The sequence below is a fragment of the Alexandromys fortis genome, unplaced genomic scaffold (genome assembly GCF_014885135.2).
Source record: "Alexandromys fortis isolate MF-2015 unplaced genomic scaffold, M_Fortis_MF-2015_v1.1 scaffold_28, whole genome shotgun sequence".
In the NCBI taxonomy this organism is placed as follows: Eukaryota; Metazoa; Chordata; class Mammalia; order Rodentia; family Cricetidae; genus Alexandromys; species Alexandromys fortis.
The window spans coordinates 2688289-2708896 of NW_026067901.1; the positions used below are offsets into that span (position 1 = coordinate 2688289).

Consider the following 20608-nt stretch of genomic DNA (forward strand, 5'->3'; position numbering starts at 1 on the left):
TTTTCCCGCAGGGTTTGCAACTTTGCTTTGCAGTTAGATCCTCTGATATTCCAAGTCAACATTGGCCCCAATTTAAAGATCTGGTTTGCAATAACTCACCTGATTTCCTGGCATCAGTCTGGCTCACCTGCCTATAAGAGCAGAGTTCTGTCTTCCTCAATGCTACGCTCCCCTGCCTACATCCAGGGCCTCTCTTAAGTATAACACATGGTTCCCTGGAGTGTCCTATTCTCACGGGACCTCCCTCTACAGCTTGCTTGTTTACCATGGAGACGGCATATGGTAATGTATGTTTACTATCAGGCACAATGGTGCGGGGAAGAAAACACAAGCAACTATTTATGAGTGTCATAACAACTTGTGTGTCATGAGCATCACAAACTGGGAAGGCATGGGAACATGAAAAACTGCTTCCCGAAGCCCCACGCCAGCGGAGGAGCTACTCTGGAGGTTAAGCATAAGAGGAAATGAAGTTAGAAGGGGTGGTGGTAAGTCAGGGAGAAGTTGGAGAGGGAAGCAGAGGGTGGATATGATCAAATACATTATATATATATACGTACATATACATATATAGTCATGTATATATGTGTGTATACATATATAGGTATATATATAAAGAGAAATGTGTATATATATATATAAAGAGAAATGTGTATATAAAAATATATATATATACTCACACATATATAGAGAGAATATTTGATACACACACATATATGCAATGCTCAAAGAATACATTTAAGAAATATGTTTTAAAAAGTAATTCCTTCCTGGATGGTAAGAACGTACATTAGAGAAAGACAGTAAGCAGGCTCTCTGTTGCTGTGATAAATACTGATCAAAAGTGACCTGGGAAACAAAGTGTCTATTCCCTATCACACTTTCAGGTAACAGGTCATCACTGAGGGAGGTCAGGACAGGCCACTTCAGGCAGGAACTGAAGCAGAGACCAACCGACTGGCTTGCTCAGCTATCATTCTTCTACAACTCATGCCCACCTGCCCAGGGAGGTCCCTGTCCACAGGAAACTGTGGCCTTCCTTCATCACTTGGCAATTATGAAAATGATGGATGTGATGCATTGGTGGAGATTTCTCTCTGCAGGTGCATCTTGGTTTGGTCAAGTTGGCCAAAGCACACAGGAACACAGAGATGCGCTGTCGAGTACACATACAGGACAATCATACATATTGTCTAATAGTAAAAATACTAAAGTGAAGGTTCTCCGTCTGGCTTCTACGTCCTCAGAACCACAGTTGAAACAAGCCCAGATTCCGCTTGCAGTCATTTGATCTTTGACTAGCAAGTCGTCTAACTTTAAAAATGAAAATGTGGAAGTCAAGAAACGAGTGCTAGTGATGGAAAGTGACGGACAGTTTACCTGCCCTATGCAATACCCACACAGATGTCGCTGAGGCGGGTCAAGTACCAGCACCTTGACATCCTGCTGAGTGGGCTTCCGCTCTGCATGCTATGAATTTGCTTCATTACCATTGGTTGTGAAGGAAGCCGTTTTGGCCAGTGGTTTAGTAGAGTAAAGCCAGGCAGGAAATCAACAGAAAAAGTACATCAGAGAGACACCAAGTAGCTACTAAAGGAGAAAGGCGCCAGCTACCAGCCAGAACCTTACTGGTAGGCCACAAACTCATGGTGATTCACAGATTAATAGAAATGAATTCATTTAAAATGTAAAAGTTAGCTAGAAATAAGCCTAAGCTATTGGCCAAACAGGGCTGCAATTAATATAGTTCCTGTGTTACTACTCATGTTCAGGCTGCCCCGAAACAAGAGGTCTCCACCTACAGCTGAGAAAACTTTCATTTTCATGCAGAGAACAGGTGTGACATCTGTATGTTTGCCGGGTACACCAACACCTTGTTGTGTGCAACTCTTGCTACGTTAGTTATGATGTTTGATAAGGCCTCAGAAGCAGTTCAGCGGGGTACAAGATGAGCAGCTCCCTGAGTCTGTATCAATGGCGTCTGCGCTTGCACCACACCACTGCGGCCTTGGAGACTCAGAACTAGTGGAGAGCAGGAAGCTCCCCTTCGCTGACACTCACACTGGCTGTATCAGGGAGTCACTGGATGCTGGGTCTCTGTGTTACAGCCAAGGGCTTTCCACAGCGGGCCATCTGCAAGGACATCACAGGAGCCCACTCTGAAATGAAATGGCTCTGTGGGTCCAGTTTCTATGTACATCCCTTGTCCGTCCTCAGCACTGCCTGGTTCCTATACTACAGCTCAATCTAGAGGGCAATCCACAAAGAGTGAGAGGCGGGAAATGCACAGAATCCATGATGCAGTCACATTGCCAACTACTGGAGCGGTGGAGGTATATCACACTTTGCAAATAAACTCTCCAACAGATGCACGCATGCGCACACACACACACACAAACACACACAGTCAGTCTCTGTCTCTCTCTCACACACAGATACAAACACACACACAGTCTCTCTCTCTCTCTCTCTCACACACACAGTCAGTCTCTCTCTCTCTCTTACACACACACAGACTCACACACACACTCAGGCACACACACAGAGTCAGTCTCTATCTCACACACATACACACAGAGAGTTACACAGACACACACTCAGGCGCGCACACACAGACACAACACACACAAACACACACAGGGAGCCTTTCTCACACAGACACACAGATTCACACAGACACACACTCAGGCACACACACAGAGACACATACTGACATACTCACACAAACGCACACACAGAGTCTCTCTCTCATACACACACACACAAACAAACACACAGATTCACACAGACACACTCAGGCACACACAGACACACATACTGACATACACACGCACACAAAGTATCTCTCTCTCACACACACATAGACACACATACTGAGAGATACATACACACACACACAAGGAGTCTCTCTCATACACACAGACACACAAATTCACGGACACACATTCAGGCACACACATACACACACACGCTTGCATTGCAGAAGGAAATGGTAGACAAGTTATTTACATCAACAAAAAATCTGGGTGAATCTGAGTAAATCTGGGTGAATCTGAGTAAACCTAGGTGAATCTGGGTGTATCTCGGCGAATATGGGCGAATCTGGGTGAAGGCCACTATGCTTTCCTTTCCTTTCCCATTTCTCTGGCGTGAGTCAGAGAGTCAAGCACTGTAGGAGCCTAATATAAAATCTGCTTCCAAAGACATTCTGCAAGGCTTCCGACATGCTTAATTTTCTTTAAACAAGGCACTAATACAATCACAGTGGCATCTAACACGATTTTTAATTCCTTGAGGGTAGGAGCCATGGCTAATCTTCAATGTCTAACTGAGTGGCAACATTAGTTTCCCTCTTGGTAGAAACAACCAATAAAATATTCCTAGTCCTTCCTACCAGGCTGTATTACTGAAGGTTCCTGAAGGAAATGAGGAACAGGCCCCTCCATGGTGAATAACAGCACTGGCCAGAGCATTGTCTGTGTCAAGACTGATTTCCACGGTTACAGAGAGCAGAACCTGACAGCCACAGAACCAGAGACCGAAACAGGAAATTTTGGGAACATTTCCCTCTTTCACTACAGACTGAGTTCCTGTCAGCAGGGGCGTAGGCAGTGTGAAATCAAACCCAAAGCTGAGGATGCCGGACGCGCAGGTCCCATTTACCTGCTCCTCAGAGCCTCCAAAGACTGAACAGTCACAGCAGGGCCCTGTGCCGGACCGAACCCGTCAAGAACAGGATTAATTATTCAAAGAGAATCTCTCTCAGAACAGACGACATTTAAGGCGAAGTACTTACAAACTCTGGAGTTCGGAAATCCTGCTGATTCTCCAGAGGGCCGAATGTGGAACAGACGATGGTCTGGTCGAAGTTTTCCAGCACTGAAAATAAAGGAGTAAATAAAGTAAGCAAAGCGTGGACTTGCCTGGATCCACACAGCAGCAGGAGGGAGGGCACTCAGCATCTGAGGCCCACTTCCAGGAGAGATAGTCTCACTGCCCACGACTGAGAGCTGCCGCCACTCTGTCATCCATGTGGCTAGGTCTCCAAATGCTCTAGGCTGCGTCTATCACGGAAAATTACCAGCCTCTACACAGCAATTAAATGTTGAGTGCAGCTACGAAACTCATTATCCCGCTAACCTCTCAGGGAACTGATGAGTCAAACGAGGACGGTCGTTTTCTATTTGAAAATATATCGAGAAGCAGCATCTGACAGATATTTAATGGGAGCCAAATAAAATTTTCCAGTAGGTACTTTTAACTAGTAACAAGTATTAATTACAATAATATCATTTAACCCATAAAATCCATTAACATTTGAATATATAATCCATATTAAAAAATTATCAGTTTATTTTTTCTGGGACTACGCCTTGGGGATCTGGGATGAATTACAAATACATATGAGCCACAACTCAAAAGGTCAGCAGCCACAAGTGACTGGTGGCCACTGTATTAGGTGACCACAGTGTTAGGTGAGGTAAGGAGCCAAGTCAGGGAAGCAGGTCATTCCGTCATGTCTATCCCTGGGTTGTCATCAACACCCTGTCACAAATAAAGGTGCTGGTCCAGCATCAAGGACCTTGAGGAAGCAGACCAATCATACACACCGCACCGTGTGCTTCTAGATCAAAGAGCTCTAAAGAAGCCAGACGTAAAAGACTTAATGAAGGAAGTGTTGGGTGCTAGAGGTTGGTCAGCAGGAGGGCACATTAAAAAAAAATAGGAAATTTCAAATAACAACAAAGTTTAGGATTATACTAGGAATTACTAAAATGCCATATATTGTTGACTTTGTAAAAATAAAAGATCCTTAATTTAAAGAGGGATGAAATAATAGTTAAGAACATTGGAAGATCATCAACTGTTTAAGGAGGTTTATATAGCTTCTCTCATTGATCACCAGGCCCACATCTCTTCAGCAAGCCACTGACGTGAAAGAAGACGAGGTTAAAGACGTAAAGGGGCGGGGGCGGGGGGGGGCACGGAACTATCAGCAGCAGCGTCCTTCAATGGTCCACACAGAACAGCTAGACTGGGCTTTAATTTTATTTGAGGTAGAGTTTTATAAGTGACTACACACCCGACGTCTTGAATACACAAACAGGTTTTGCGAAATAGGTGGTTCCTAATGATGAAAAAAAATCCTCTTTTCAGGGGCTGGAGAGATGGCTCAGTGGTTAAGAGCATTGCCTGCTCTTCCAAAGGTCCTGAGTTCAATTCCCAACAACCACATGGTGGCTCACAGCCATCTGTAATGAGATCTGGTGCCCTCTTCTGGCCTGCAAGCACACATGGAAGGAATGTTGTATACATAATAAATAAATAAACCTGTTTAAAAAAATCCCCTTTTTCAGGGCCCTTAAAAAAAAATAACAGCTCAACTTGCATAGGGAGATTCATGAGATCCCAAAGATTGTTCACAATTCCAAATTATCAGCATAAGTTAAGACAACTCATCTGTTTATAAAAAATTCCCAATATCAGAACTGCATTTTAGCTTCACACCAAAGACCTCCGTTTATACACTTAACCCACATGGTAGCAGCCCCTATGGCCTGAAAAGAAAAGGCAGCAGATGAGACAGCACAAGTAGGAGCCACCTCTTCTGAAGAGCCCGTCCAAAGACCCCTTGTTTAAGAGCCAGAGAAAAATGGGAAACAGAGGCGAAGGGAGGCCTGAAGGGCATCTTGCAAGGGTGACAACCAAAGTGACTAACCCTCTGACTAACCCGGGAGGCCTGCAATTTCCACACAGCCAGCTACGTCTGCAGCCGATTATTCCACCAGCCGAACAATAGTTGGCCAAAATAATTAGATTTCTGCAGACCACCTTCATAAGTGCTTCATAAGTGCCTCAAGCAGTGTTTTCAACCCGTGGGTCGCGACCCCTTTGGGGGTCAGACAGCCCTTTCACAGGGGTCACACACCAGACGTCTTGCATATCAGATATTTACATTACAGTTCATAACAGCAGCCAAATGAGTTTAAAGTAGTAATGAAAATACTGTTATGGGGGGGTCACCACACCTAAGGAACTGTATTAAAGGGTCACAGCATTAGGAAGGTTGAGAACCACTGTCTTAAAGTGTGACTGTCTACACACCAGGCTATGACAAGCTCTCCGTGGATAGAGTACAGCTGGGAAGACCTAACCTTTCTACAACATTAGCTGTAGAGATAGTGAAGATGATACAAGTGGGGTGTTTATAATATACTGCTCCATAAAGTTAATGAAACATCATACTTGTGCGTATTTTTACACAGCCACTATAAATCTGATGGCGTGACTTCATGTGACATCTTATCTAAATTCCTGCAGGATAAGATGTGCAATTCATCAATTACGTATCGGAGGTAAAAGGGTCAGTGGCATTCCCCTCGGTTCCTCGTTTCCTCCTCTGCAAAGGGACACTTAAGAGGGTATTCAATTTGCCGAGTGAGAGAAGAAACAAGATCTAGGGCCCCGGTGTCCCACTAGGTCACAGGCAAGGATGCAGAGGAACAGACGTGTGAAAGTGTAGCACTGCTTGGTTCTAGTTACCCCACAATGAGAACAAACGTGGCCACCGTTAATGTCAACACAGAAGAGAAAGGGAATTTGAGTAAATAAAAACAAAAATGGCTTTGCTGAAACACCACGTGAGCAACAAGACAAAACCACGTTTCTGCCAGCACTTAACACAGCGGGAGAGGGAGATGATACAGGAGGCTAATACATAACTAATCTTCCTCTAGACAGGGGTCCAGGAAGTCTTTGGGACTCTCATTTCTGATCATCTAAGGCAAATGGGAAAAAAAAATCATTTCTTGGCAAAAATAGTTTTAAAAAATTATGGTGAAAAACTGAGAATTTCTTATTAAAAATAATGGGGGGATGATACTCACAAAACAAACAAACATACTAACTTTTTAGAAAGTAATTTTATTTAGTAGCTTTTGGGATGTTAGGAACACTGGCTGCTCTCGCAGAGGACGCAGACTCAATTCTCAGCTCCAATGTGGTGACTCACAGCTCTCTGTAAGTCTAGTCCCAGAGGATCTGATGCCCACTTCCGAACTCCAAAAGTACCAGGCATGCATGTGGTACATATACAGGCAGGCAAAACACTCACATACATAAAATAATCTAAAAATGAAAACTAGTATCAACTGTATTACTACGAGTAAAATTCAAATCACTGAATATTTAGGCCAAAAGAAGTCTATAACATATCCACTTTTGATAAATCTAATAGTAAACCAATCACCTAACAATTGTTATACATGAAAGTGAGCATATTTTAAAAACTTTATCAATGCAGTTTGGGCAATAAAGTTTGAAGGTAGACCTAATTCTAACTTATTCAGCACTATAAAACCAAGAGCCCAATAAAACTACGTAGAGGCTTAGCCATATCAATGGTTTAATAACAGGACACCGGCAGCCTCCGCCAAGGAGGCAGTCATGTGGTTCCTAGTGTACCAATCAGAAAAGGAATGACCTGAATTTACTACCCCGACTATGATACAGCCTGTACTAAAACAGCGATTGAGATTGTGATACACAGCAGCAAATAAAAAGTCATTATCTATAATCTTATAGCTTGGACAACCTATTACCTAACAGAAAACACACTCAGGAAACCCACGGACGAAAGCTAAAGTGGCCGATAAGCGGGGCTCTGAAACAAACGTGATGAGAATGAGAAGATGCTATGTCTAACACACAGCACAGGCAGGGGCAGGAGCTGGCTCTCCCTGACCTGTTTATGAAGGTGACTGCTTACCACTGAAATAATCAAAACCACAGCGGATAGACGAGAGAGCAGGGAATGCCAGGTCTGAGCTGGGGCTGGGGCTCTAGTGCAAAGCTCTTGCCTAGCATCTGCAAGGCCCCAAGTTCAACACCCAGGGCTGGAACAAAAAAAAAAAAAAAAAGAGTAAGAACGGTAGGACTAGGTGCTGGGGGAAAATAAATTAAGAAATAAGAATGGCAGGGCCAAGTGCAAAGGGCCTGGACTACGGACCCTGGCAGGGCTCAAGTCCTAACGCCAACTGCCGAGTGCCAATTATTATCAGCGTATTTATCCCAAGCTGGCCATAGCCATTTCCCTGGTGATGTCAAAGGCCCATGCAAAGATAGAAGTGACAGCTCAAAAGCATGCTGGAAAAACAATGAGGATTTGGGAAGATGACATTAAAAGCACCTGTTGACCTTCCAGAGGACCTGGGTTCAATTCCCTGCACTCACAACATCTGTGACTCCAGTTCAAGGGGACCCAGCACCCCATTTTGGCCTCCCAGGGGAATCAAGGACAAACATGGTACACGCATGCACACCAAATACCCATACTTTAAAAATAGTAATTTTTAATTGAATACTATGTAAATATAAATTAACTTTGCATATTAAAAACTCAATATGAAAAAAAATGAAACTGCAAAATTCCTGGGCATACTAATCTGTGTCTGGCATTTCCAAAAGTCTGGTCTATTTATTCCTATTTCTGTCATTATTCCCTCAGATGATCAATAATAATTTAGGGTTGTCATCACCTCAAGTCAACAACTAAAAGCTAAACAATTGGACTGTCAATCAGTCTGATTCCAAAACCGTAAACCTTTTTTTAAAAATATTTTTAATTTAATTTTATTTTCTAAGATTTACTTATTGATTATGTATACAGCACCTGCCTGCATGTATTCCTGCAGGCCAGAAGAGGGCACCAGATCTTATTACAGATGGTTGTGAGCCACCATGGGGTTGCTGGGAATTGAATTCAGGACCTTTAGAAGAACAGTCAGTGCTCTTAACCTCTGAGTCATCTCTCAGCCCCTTGTAAATCTTTTAGATATATTGATTTGTCTTCTGGGTTGCTAAGAATAATCCAGGGATATCCTCTTAAATATGAGTTGATAGGAGATCAAAGTAGCATTGAAAATAGAAATCAAAAGATTATTAGCAAAAACAAAAGTGCCAAAATATAGCCAGAGAGAAACAGACTAACATGCCAAGTGAGGTGGCACAGCACTCAGGAGGTGGAGACAGGATCAGGTGTGTAAACACAGCCTTGGCTACCATATCAGGTTTACAGCCTGGGCTACTGGTGTGGGAGTCCCGTCTGTGTGCCATGAGTACCATTAATGAATAAAGAAACTGCTTTGAACCTACAGCAAGGCAGAACTTAGGTAGGCAGGGAAAACTAAGGCGAATGCTGGGGGAAAAGAAGGGCGGAGTCAGAGAGAAGCCATGGATCAGCAGCCCAAGTCAGACATATCAAAACTTTGCCGGTAAGCCACTTTCATGTGGCAATATACAGGTGAATAGAAATGGGTTAAATTAATATGTAAGAAATAGCCAATAAGAAGCTAGAGCTAATGGGTCAGGCAGTGATTTAATTAATACAGTTTCTGTGTGATTATTTCGGGTCTAAGCTAGCTGGGTGGCCGGGAACCAACAAGCAGACTCCCTGCTACAGGCTACACATGAAATCCTTCCTCTAAAAATAAACACATAAACTAACACATCTTGATAACTAAAGGGAAAAAAATCAATCAATAAAATTGACTGAGAGCAGTTACAACTTGAAGCACATTCAATCATTCTTGCAGAAGCTCCACAAAACAGAGATGGAAAGCCCACAGACTCATGAGCTAGGGTAAGAAGCATGCGCATATTTAATATGCTGTTATAAGTAATTATGTCATTATAAATAATATGTAATAAGGAATGAAATTTTTTTGGTGCCAGGGACTGAACACAGACCTCAACCCCAAGAACAACAGAAAAGAAATTGCCTTCAAAAATTCTATGATCTAATCAATATACAACTCAAAAAAAATTGTAAGTCAAAGGAATGACCTGCTTCACCTTGGGAAAATGGACACGTTTGTACGCCCAGCCAGAGAAGGATGTCTAGTGGCCTATCGGGATGTTCTACACCTGGAATTTTCTTTTCACACTTGACAGAACTCTCAGGTATTTGGATCTTAGGGTATATGATACTTGATCCTAAAGCCAGCCCTCACCAGTCACTATGCTAATACACCTGAGACATTCTTCCCGGCATGCTCTGCCTTCCAGAAGTGCTGGCCTGCCCCCACTTCACTACTGTGTCACTTAACCACCCAGCCTATCCATCCCCCATCATCCCGGACAGTCACATTTGGCCTCAGTTTACCAGTATCCATTGTACTTTGGTGACAAGTGAATGGTATCATTTCTCACACTATGAGGAGGTTGTAAGATTACAGATGGTCACATCAGGGTTTTAGAACAGGGTTACTCAGAGTCATAACTGAGAAGAACGTTAATAGGGGAACTTTAGTGATTAGTTTTTGTCAACTTAACACAACTTAGTGTCACCGAGGAAGAAGAACTTCAATTTAGGAACTGTCTCCATCAGACTGGTCTGTGGTGGTCCCATTCTGTGCCAGAAAGGGAGTTGAGCTGGTAAGTAACATTCCTCTGTGGCCTCCTCCAGTTCTTGCATCCAGGATCCTGCCCTGAGTTCCCCCAGTGATAAACTGTTCTTTCCCAAAAGCACGAGATGAAATGAGTCCTTCCCCACCCAGGTGCTTTCAGTCAGTGTTTTATTACAACAATGAAAGCAAACTAGGGCGGGAACATGAACTATGAAAATGGGGATGTCCTTTCAAGGGGTACCATGGTGTGCTTACTACGTGGGGGCCCTAGACTTGAATAGGAAGGCCACCACAAAGTCTAGCCCCACAGCTCAGGACTCTTAACTCAAGTCTCAGTGTTCTCATCAACAAAATACAAGTCATACTACGTTCATCAAAAGATCACCATGAGAAGAAACCCGCTGAGGCAAACAAAACAAGTCTGACAACATACTGGCTGATAGTTCACACTGGGTTTTACTGGATTTCAGCAAATGCCCTGACCGTCACTACCAGTCATCTCTTTCTTACATCCTAAATTACATGCAGGCACAGGAAGGAGAGGAGTTAGTTAGGCTAATATTTTGAATGGCAACAATGTCCTAGCACTCCTGGCTACTTAAATGAAAAGAAAAATCAATCAGAAAATATCTCTGCTGACTCTGGAAGGATCTATCTATAACCCTACCTTGGTTCTGGCATGGACACCCAATGACTGCAAGTTTAAAATACAAGAATGTGTCCACACGCAATCAGTGCTGGAATGCAAAGGCCAAATTCAAACCAAGGCTTCCGCACAGCACAGCCCTTTGTCTTTACTTCCTGCCCTTTCCTGTCTAGCTTTTCCTAACACAGATGATTCTGGAATTATCTACCTCATCTGCTTCTGAAAATAAGAAGAGAGGGAGGGAGAGGGAGGGAGGCGGCCGGGAGGATAACATTCATAAAATGCTAAACTGTCATTGCTAAGAAAGTTTCTCATTCCCAGTGGGGACTAGGAAGATACAGCTGTAACATTCTGAGATTTACAGAATTAACTATTTCCCTCCCAGAAGTCCCCCTGCCATGTTTGCCTTCCTGAATGACGTCTAATCATGGATTCTGCTGCCCAGAAGCTGAGATCATCCTCGACGTCTCTGTTTCCCTCAATCTTTCCATCAAATCTCACCTTTTCTACTTTTGGACTCATAGTATCTTCAGTCTGGAATGCACAATCCTCAGCTCTCACGGAAAAACGTGTGTATTAAAGATACTCAGGGAACTGACAAATGACAGAGCTTACTATGAGCTCCCTGTTGCTGTAGCAGAGCTCAGCAACAGTTTGTTTGTCAGTTGAACAGAAGATACAGTCATCTGAGAAGAGAAAACTCGATTGAGAGAATGCCCCACAAGACTGTCATGTTGGTAAGCCTAGAGTGTCATTTCCTTGAGTGATGATTGATGTGGAAGGGCCCAACCCACTGTGGGTGCTGCCACCCTTACACAGGTTCCTACCTTGAGTCCCTGCCTTGGCTTCCCACACAATGATGGACTGAGTACTGTAAGCCAAGCTGCTTTCAGCCCATGTTTGCCCACAGCAATAAGAAGGCACACTAAAGCAAGAAGTGGTACCATATTCACAGGGTATTTCTGTAACAGACTGACCATGGAAGGAGTTTGAAACCTTGGGCTCAAAAGGCCACTGGGTGTTCAGAGCTTTCCGAGCTGTTCTGGGAACCTGGAAGATAACGTTGAGAGCAGAGCAGACAATGGAGGCCTGGCTTGTGAGGATCCACAGAGAACTTGAGTTCTTCAAGACTCTGTCAGGGTTGTTCCTGGGCTAGTCTGAATTAGGAGTATGTGCACCTGGCAGATGTGATTAAATAGAGACCAGCATGACTGAGGTCAAATCTTCAGGGAGTGTTCCTCAGGGTCAGCTGTGTCCACAGGGGGCAGAGGCAGCAGCTCAAGCAGGCAGCTGAATTAGGTAATGTGTAATGGACTCCCAGTTCCCCCACAGGATACTGGTTTTGAGGACACAAAGGAGTCACGGGGAGCAGCTGAGCCTTGACTCCTAGAGGCTATTGTTGAAGGTGCGGCCTTGAGCAGCAGTGGAGACCTCAGGATGGAAGGGGTTGTAGAGAAAAGCTGAGGCCTGGCACCACGTAGCAGGGTCAGAGTCCCTGAACGGAGGCCAGAAGGTCACTAGCGAGGGAGTAGCTATGGAGTGGAGCCTGCCTGAGTCTGTGAAGGGTGCTGAGTGAGCTGTGGGGGGCAGGGTCCAGGAGGTGAAGCTGCGCAAGCGCTTTGGTTCCAGAAGATCATGAGTGAGTCCCAGATGCAAGACCCTGAGCTGCAGAATCGAATTCATAGTTGCTTTGTTCAGATTGTGGCTATGCACTGATTCTTACCTCTTGAAATCAGATACATGTAACCTACTTTTTGTTTTGCAGGAGCCCCGAGTTAAGAGACTATATTTTTAGAGAGGTTTTAGACTTTCAGAGGGACTTTGGATGTTTTAAAGAGACTGAACTTTTAAAGTGTTGAATTTTTCTCTAGAAATGGCGTGATGCTTAAACTCACGCTATGTTTTATAATAATAATAATGCAATATTAATTAATATTAATTAATGTAATATTAACGTGACATCTTTGGACAAAGAGAAAGGGAATTTTACACTTTGGTAGTTACGTGTTTGTGTATCGAGTTGATAAGCTATCAGTTATGTTGGTTGGTTTCTGGTTGTTTTGTTTTGTTTTTCTAACTTGGCACAAGCTAGAGGCCTCTGGTAAGAAAACATCAAGGTAGAAAAGGCCCCATTGGCCTGACCTTGGGGGCATTTTCTCAACTGATGGATGATGTGGGGAAAGCCAAGTCCATGGTGGGTGGGGCCATCCCTGGGCAGGTGGTCCTGGGGTGCCTGGGCTGTATAAGAAAGTAACCTGAGAAAACCACGGAGAGCAAGGCAGTAAGCTGGACTCCACTGTGACTTCCACTTCAGTTCCTGCCTTGGGTTCCTGTGCTGGCTTCCTTCCACAATGGACTGTGTAAATTATAAGCTGAAACAAACCTGAACCTCTCCTGCTTTTGTTCACGGTGTGTTATCACAGCCACCAGGAAAAGCATGATAGTTCCAGTGCCCTGTAGTCCTTCCTAATGAGTGTTGTTACTTACATAAGAAGAAAGTTCTATCTCCAGACACGCTGCCCTGGGCCACAGTGAGACTTGCACACACAAAGATGGTGGCATGGTGTCTTTCTCTTCTAAACGTTATAAGCAAGAAGGAAAAGACTCGAATCCTCACCCTCCCCGTTCCCTAGCGTGTCACCAAACTCACCTACCAAGAGCACAGGCATTCCAGAGCAGAACAAAATGGAAAGGAAGCCTTTGTCCCTCCTGGCTCCAGTCCAGGAGAAAGTATTTCTAAAGATGACTTCCACGCACAACAGCAGCATCCCCAAGATGAGCTCAGGCGAGCTCTGTCTTTGTACACTCTGTTTGGTGCCAATGTGGGCTCCTCTTATAAACACACTTTGCCACCACAGCCTCCCCAATAACTCCGCTCTAAAACTATCTCAGAAGCCCAACATGTCTGTTTCAGAGAGCTGAAAACACCACCACACTGCTCATCCTCACGGACCACAAGACCAGTTAGTGCTTTACAGAAGCCTATGTGTGCATGCCGTGAGCTCACAATAGACACACTAGAGTCATCTGTTCTTTTGCCAACTTCCGTTTTCTAGCAGTCACATATATAAATAGTACTGCTGCTAGCTAGTTTTCAGTGGTTCGTTTAGCAGTATTCACTGTACTTCCAATGTTCCACAACCATTTTCTCTTACCAAACCAATGACCCTGGAGATTCTGTAACCATTAGGCAATAATTCCCAATTCCCCTTTCCTCTGCCTGATCCGCTCTAAAAATTTTCTGTTCTTATTTATTTGCCTTCTTCTACATATGTCATGCACGGGGAACCATACAGTATCTGCCTTTTATTATTTTATGTGTACAGGTATTTTGTCCACATGTATGCTTGTGCACCATGTGCACGCAAGTGCCCCAGAGGCCAGAAGAGGGCATCATATCCCTTGGAACTAGAATTAAGACATGGTTGTGAGTCACAATGTGGGTGCTGGGAATCAAATCTGGGTCCTCAGAAAGAAAGAGCAGCCAATGCTCTAACCACTGCACCAACTCTCCAGTCCAATGTCTACCTTAGTATTTCACTTTAGTGTTATGAAGTCTTATCCATGATGGTTTCTATGACTGATTCCATTGTCTACACATACCACGTTTTGCTGAAACACTTCTCTGCCACTGAATACTTGGGTTGCATCTATCTTTGGGCTAGTACAAAACAAAGCTTCACTATCATGAGCAGACATCTGAGTTCCTATTTTCCAGTTCTCCTTAGTATAAACCCAGGGCAGGACCTGGCGAGTCAGATAGTGTGTCTCCGCTTTTACAGGAGCTACCAATTTGCTTGCCAAGGTTGCTGGTGTGTGGCAGTCCCATCCACAATGTCTGAGTGCTCTAATGTCCCCACACCCTTGTTCTTTTGGCTGCCGATGGCTTTTCAGAGGCAGACGTGCGGGCAGGTGTGAAGTGGTCCTGAGGTTTTAATTTGCACTTCGCTAATGACCAGTGTTGCTCTGATAGCGCTCACTTGCTACCAGCCAGCTGCACGTATCCTTTAGAGACCTCGCCCTGGTTTACAAAGGGGTTGTCTTTTTGTGGAGCACAGGAATGATTTATGTACTCTGGATATTAAAGACTATCTAGATACACAATTTCTGATTATGATTTCTTTAAAAAAAAGTCTCACTTCTCAATAATATCCTTTTATGCACACATTTCTGATTTTGATGAAATTCAGTGGTCTGTTTGTAACTCTTTTGTTGCTCAAACTTTTTGTGGTTTTTCCAAGAAGGTGAATCCAAGGTCACGTGATCTGTCTTTGTTTTCTTCCAAGAGATTTATGGCTCTAACTCTTACATTTAGGATATTAATGGACTTTGAGTTAATTTTTATATAAAGTGTGAGTAGGAATTCAGCCTCACTCTTTTTGTGTGGAAATCCGGCCAACATAACAACACTTGTTAGAGAGCCTGACTCCTCTCTGCCCTTGTGGAAAACTCAAAGTCACAAAGATATGACTTAGCTTCTGGACCCCGACGCTGCTGTGGTGCCACACTGCTTTGACCATGGCTTTGCATTAAGTTTTCAAACCAGGTCATGTGAATCCCCCAACTTTCTCCTTTTTCAAAACTGTCTTGGTTCCTCTGGGGCCCTTCCAAGTCCACATGATCAACTTTATTTTTCTATAAACGTTTCCCATTGAATACACAACTTTAAATTAAAACAGTCTATTACATGGCTGAAGAGCAGTGTTATTTGCTTGTGCTGATTTGGCATTGTTTTCTAAGTCACGGCTGCAAGAGTTGTTGCTCTATAAAAGACACACGGTATTCATTACAGAAACATTCTAATCCCATCTCAGAAGGCTCACTGTCATTTCACATCTGAGGGGTTCAGCCCCTGGGACTCCCAGGGTTCCCAATGCACACCACCCTGGCTTTGCTGTTGGCTGCAGCTCAGGTGAAACTCGGTCCAGTCCCTGGTCTGTCCATTCCTCGACTGCAGTGACTGGACATGGCCTGGGAAAGAAAGTGGACACCATTCAAATGGCTATTGCTCATAAACTCAAACCATATGAGCCATAACTCACATGCCTAACAAAACTTTTCATCTTGAGAATTCAGAATGTATAAACAAAAGAACTCTTGCATGTGCTCATTGTACATTAAGACACTGCCCTAGCAGGCCCTGGAGCAACACCCTTAAGCACTCCATCAAAGGGACTTACATCTATTAGATATAGCAATTAGAAGGCTGACCAGAAAATTCCTTCTAGTACTTTCTGAAATTTAACTATAAGGAATTATGAATCTGTAAGAACTAAGAATGTTTTCCCCACAGGACAGTAAAATATAAACCTCATCAGAGCAGCCTGCCATAGACAGACAGAGCAGTAAGCGGGCCAATTCCTCATAACGGAGTCCAGCTGGAAGAGGGGAGGGGCACCACAACTTCTCCGATCGCCTCAGAGGCTGGGCCCCTACCACACCACCTAGCCCAGGGAATGAATCATAAATTTGGATAAAAGGGGGAAAATTGGAAATGATACGTGCAGTATTTTCATAATTAAGTTAGCAGGGGAAAAGTTACCCAAATCTGTATTAGCAGAGGACACACGTGATCTGTCAGGGTTCAGTTCTGTGAGAAATCTGATGTACCCCTAAATCTTCAGTATTAGCTATACTTCTTGTTTTTATTATTATGAAGGAAGCAATCTTTAGGTGCTTGAATCTTCCAGAACACAGCTGCATGATAGTAAGAATGGGCTGTTTCACATAACGAGGCAAGGACACAGAAAAATTTTAATGTATTTCAGTGGCAGGGGAGGGGTAGGAAGCTCTATTATGAAACTGATTTGTCTCACCCCACCCTCCAAAAAAAAAACTGGAAACAGAAATTCACATAGATATTTACATAGCAAATGTAACAAGGCATCATTTTCAACAGTGAATGGTTGAGACTATTCTTGTTCACCCACAGATGAATAGACAGACAAAATGTGGCCTGCACGTCCAACAGAATACCGCTCGGCGTAATGGGAAGGCAATCCAAACATGCTACACAAGGAGACTCTTGAGGACATTATGGCTGAGTAAAATAAGCAGTCAGAAAATGACAAATGTAGGATTCCACTTAGATGGAGTGCCACAGAGGTCATCTTCACAGAGACAGAAAACGGAATGGTGGTTGTCGGGGGAGGAGAACGTGGGTAGCAAGGTTCAATGGGTGCAGCTTTCCATCTGAAAGAAGCAGAGAGTACGGCGCTGGATGTAGGGGATGGACACACCGTGGTGCATTCTATGCCGCTGGGCTATATAATTACATTTGGAAGAGGGCACAGTTTAGGTGATAATATATATTTTACCACAATGAAAAAGAGTTGCTTAAGAACATCTATTACCTAATGTGGGTTGGACTGCACCAGGCAGCAGGAACTGTCTACAAACAGTGCAGCTCAGCCCATACCCCACCCCCACCCAAGGTGAACACTCTCCAGACTGGAGACCAGCACCACAGTGGGTGGGAATGGGTGGAGATCCCACCTCTCTCCTCTGGCAGGGGTCACGTGCCAATAAAGTGCACAGTGTATGATTTTCAAGGGTGAAACAAAGCTTCTACGTATTATAGGGCTTCAGTGAAGCCCATCGGGTGAAGGGGCTAAACCCTGAAACCAGCTTCTTCTCCGCTCTCATGGTCCTCAGAGATCTTCAGGGCCTGTTTCACATCCAAGATCTTCCCAGCCATAATCAAATCATCCTGAGACAGCTCAAGCTGGCAGGATCAGCCCCATCACTACCTCTGCACTACTAAGGAAGCCCAGAGAAGTCAAGCACTGTCTAAAGTCACAGAGCTAAGCTCTGTGGGATGTGAACCCACGAGCTTGGGGTTCAGATGTCTACACACCAACGCCTCTGGGTCTCCCACCATTCTGACACCTTTCCCTCTGTACTCTATACCGTCATCTAAGCCCACACTAAGTCTGAGTTCTCTGAGGGCAGAGTGCACCCTTGTTCAGAGCTGAACGGGAGTACAGCAGTGCCCAGGTTGCTGGGCACTCTGTCATGTCCTGTTGATGGCTCTGCAGATGGATGCACACTCTAGAAGGGTAGTTGTTAGAGGCAGGCAGATCTAAACTCAGATCCCAGACCTACCACTTCCTAACTGACCTGGGCAGCACAAACTTCACTGTTAGCATCTAGAATGGAACAATCCTTCCTTCTCAGGCTTGAATATAGTGTGTGCGATGTTTAGCATGGTGCTTATTCATACTGCAAGTTCTCATACTGCATATAAAGGAAAAATGCAAATGGACTGAGTTGAGAAGGATGCTACCAGCAGTTATTACATACCCCGTGACAGCAGAAACTAAAGAGGTGTGGGGCTGAGAATGGACTTCCGTGGTAGAACCCACAACAGGGCTTCTATTCCAAGCACCATACTATACTACAGGACATAGAGGGCAAATAAAAATGTGTAAATGGCCCCAAAATGAAAGGAACGCAAACAAGCGAGCTCTATCCAAATCCCATTTTCATACTCTCACTATTGGATGTTTTTCTAAGTTTTGGATATAAGGAAACATTTTAAACATTGTAAGTTAGTTAAAAATAACAGACTAAAGGAGGAAACAAAAGTTTCTTCCTAAGGGTTCCATTTCTCCTTTTTAGTTCAAGTTAGCATTTCAGAGAGGATACAACTGAACAGCTTAGCCCATCTGCGTTCAGTCAGCCACCACGTACATGTTGCCATTGGTCAGAGCTTAAGGTGCCAGGGAAGTACAGCCCTATGGCAACAGCCCATCCCAGACCTCACACCTGGAACCTCAAGGTGCCTTCTCAGACGTGGGTGTGGCACTCTCCGGCCAAACTTTCACTAAAGGAAGAAGGGGATGTGGGAACAGCCTAGGAGCTAACTAACCAATCTGGGCAAATTGTTCCTTCTGAGGGAAACAGATCTGGAAGGTCAAAGAGGACTGTATAAGCAGTATCTGGCTCTGTGCAGGGGTGATGCTTAAGAGCCGGTGACACCCAAACCCCTCAGCAGCCTGTTCCTGCTATGCAGTGACTCCGTGTGATTACCAGAGCAGCGTTCTGACGACAGCATTTCTCAGCCCTAAATGTAACAACTTAAGAAAACTTGAACCCCTCATTTCCTGCTATTTCTTATTTAATCACGTTTTGTAAGTTCCCATTCTTTCTTGTTGAGGCAGTAGTTGGTAGCTGATCACTCTCACTCTCCTTGCTGCTGGGATGACCAAGGGGACAAAAGGAAGCGTGCATATCCAAGTGCTGCCACCGCATCCGGCTCCAGGCTCTTTACTTGATGACCCTGAAAGAGTCATCAAATTTTCTGCAAACCCCAGCTGAGATTTTGATCTTAGAGTTGTTCTCAGCAGGCCAGATGAGGCTAAAGATGTTCAGACATTTACCCAGAACGCACCGCAATGTAGTACTGCTTGGCATTTTTAATGCTGTGCGTGTGAACGTAGCTACATCACCTTAGAGATTCGAGCTATTTTGGATTTCTTAAAGATGCACCTAATTTGTTATGATGGAAATAGCACACATGACTGAGGCTGCTCTTCCCTCCAGAGCAATAATTCTGTCTCTTGTAAGGTCAAATGCTTTCAGTTGCTGCTCCTTTCTGAGTTTATCTACTCTCTACTTTTGTCCTTGAAATTTTTTTCTCTCCCTCCCTCCCTCCCTCTCTTTCTTTCTCTCTCTCTTTTCTAGTTTTGATGATTTAAACTGTGATGTCAGCCAGGAGGTGGTGGTGCAGGCCTTTAGTCCCAGCACTAGGGAGGTAGAGGCAGACGGATCTCAGTGAGTTCGAGGCCAGCCTGGTCTAAAAGAGCTAGTTCCAGGACAGCTTGGACTGTTACACAGGGAAACCCTGTCTATAAACAAACAAACAAACAAACAAACAACTGTGGCCTCACACATTTTCAGCTGGAAGTTTCACCCAGAGCCTCGTAAATGCTAGACAAACACTCACCAACCCCTACACCCCAGCTCTCTTTTTGCCTTCTTATACTGAGACAGGGTCTCACTAAATTACCCAGTCTGGCTTAGAACTTGTGATCCTCCTGCCTCAGACTCCCCAGCAGCTCTTTCTATGTGCCAAGTCTACATATTCATCACACTTGCACACATAAAATAACTATCACTGACTTAGTACGCACGCTCCACTGTAGTGGAGCTCGGAAGGAGAAGAAATAAAACAGCTACTAGGACGTTGACACATGGTGGCTTTACATACACGGGCAGCTATGGCCAGCTGACGGCTGCACAGGGCTTAGGCCCCCAAGCCAAGGTCTGATGGGGCTTCAGTACAAACCAGGGACCACTTAAGAGGTCAAGCTGGTAAGAAACATGGGACTGAAACTTACATGGTCAAAGTGGAGGTAGCAATGAACAGAAGTCAACGGAGTGCTGTGATGGGGAGCCCCAGAAGCTCAGATCGGGAAGACTGATTGAAAAGGGAGGTTAAAGTTGTTTAGGCTAAGAGTTGCCAGCAGCCAGCTCTAGCCTCTTTATGGGATGGCCCCAAGGAGTTGTCCCTCACTCTCCTGTTCTCCTTCTCCCTCCCTCCTTCCCTCCCTCC

The 20608-nt window shown here is 44.3% G+C and overlaps 1 protein-coding gene across 3 annotated transcripts in view; it reads right to left on the minus strand.

Annotated features, from left to right (window-relative positions):
* The window catches only part of Ano6 (anoctamin 6), a 170254-nt gene that overhangs the window by 96665 nt on the left and 52981 nt on the right, over window positions 1–20608 (minus strand). For all 3 annotated transcript variants that reach the window (XM_050128712.1, XM_050128706.1, XM_050128721.1), the window contains one exon: window positions 3797–3879. In XM_050128712.1, coding sequence (XP_049984669.1) covers window positions 3797–3879 — 83 coding nt within the window. The remainder of the gene's footprint in view (window positions 1–3796; window positions 3880–20608) is intronic.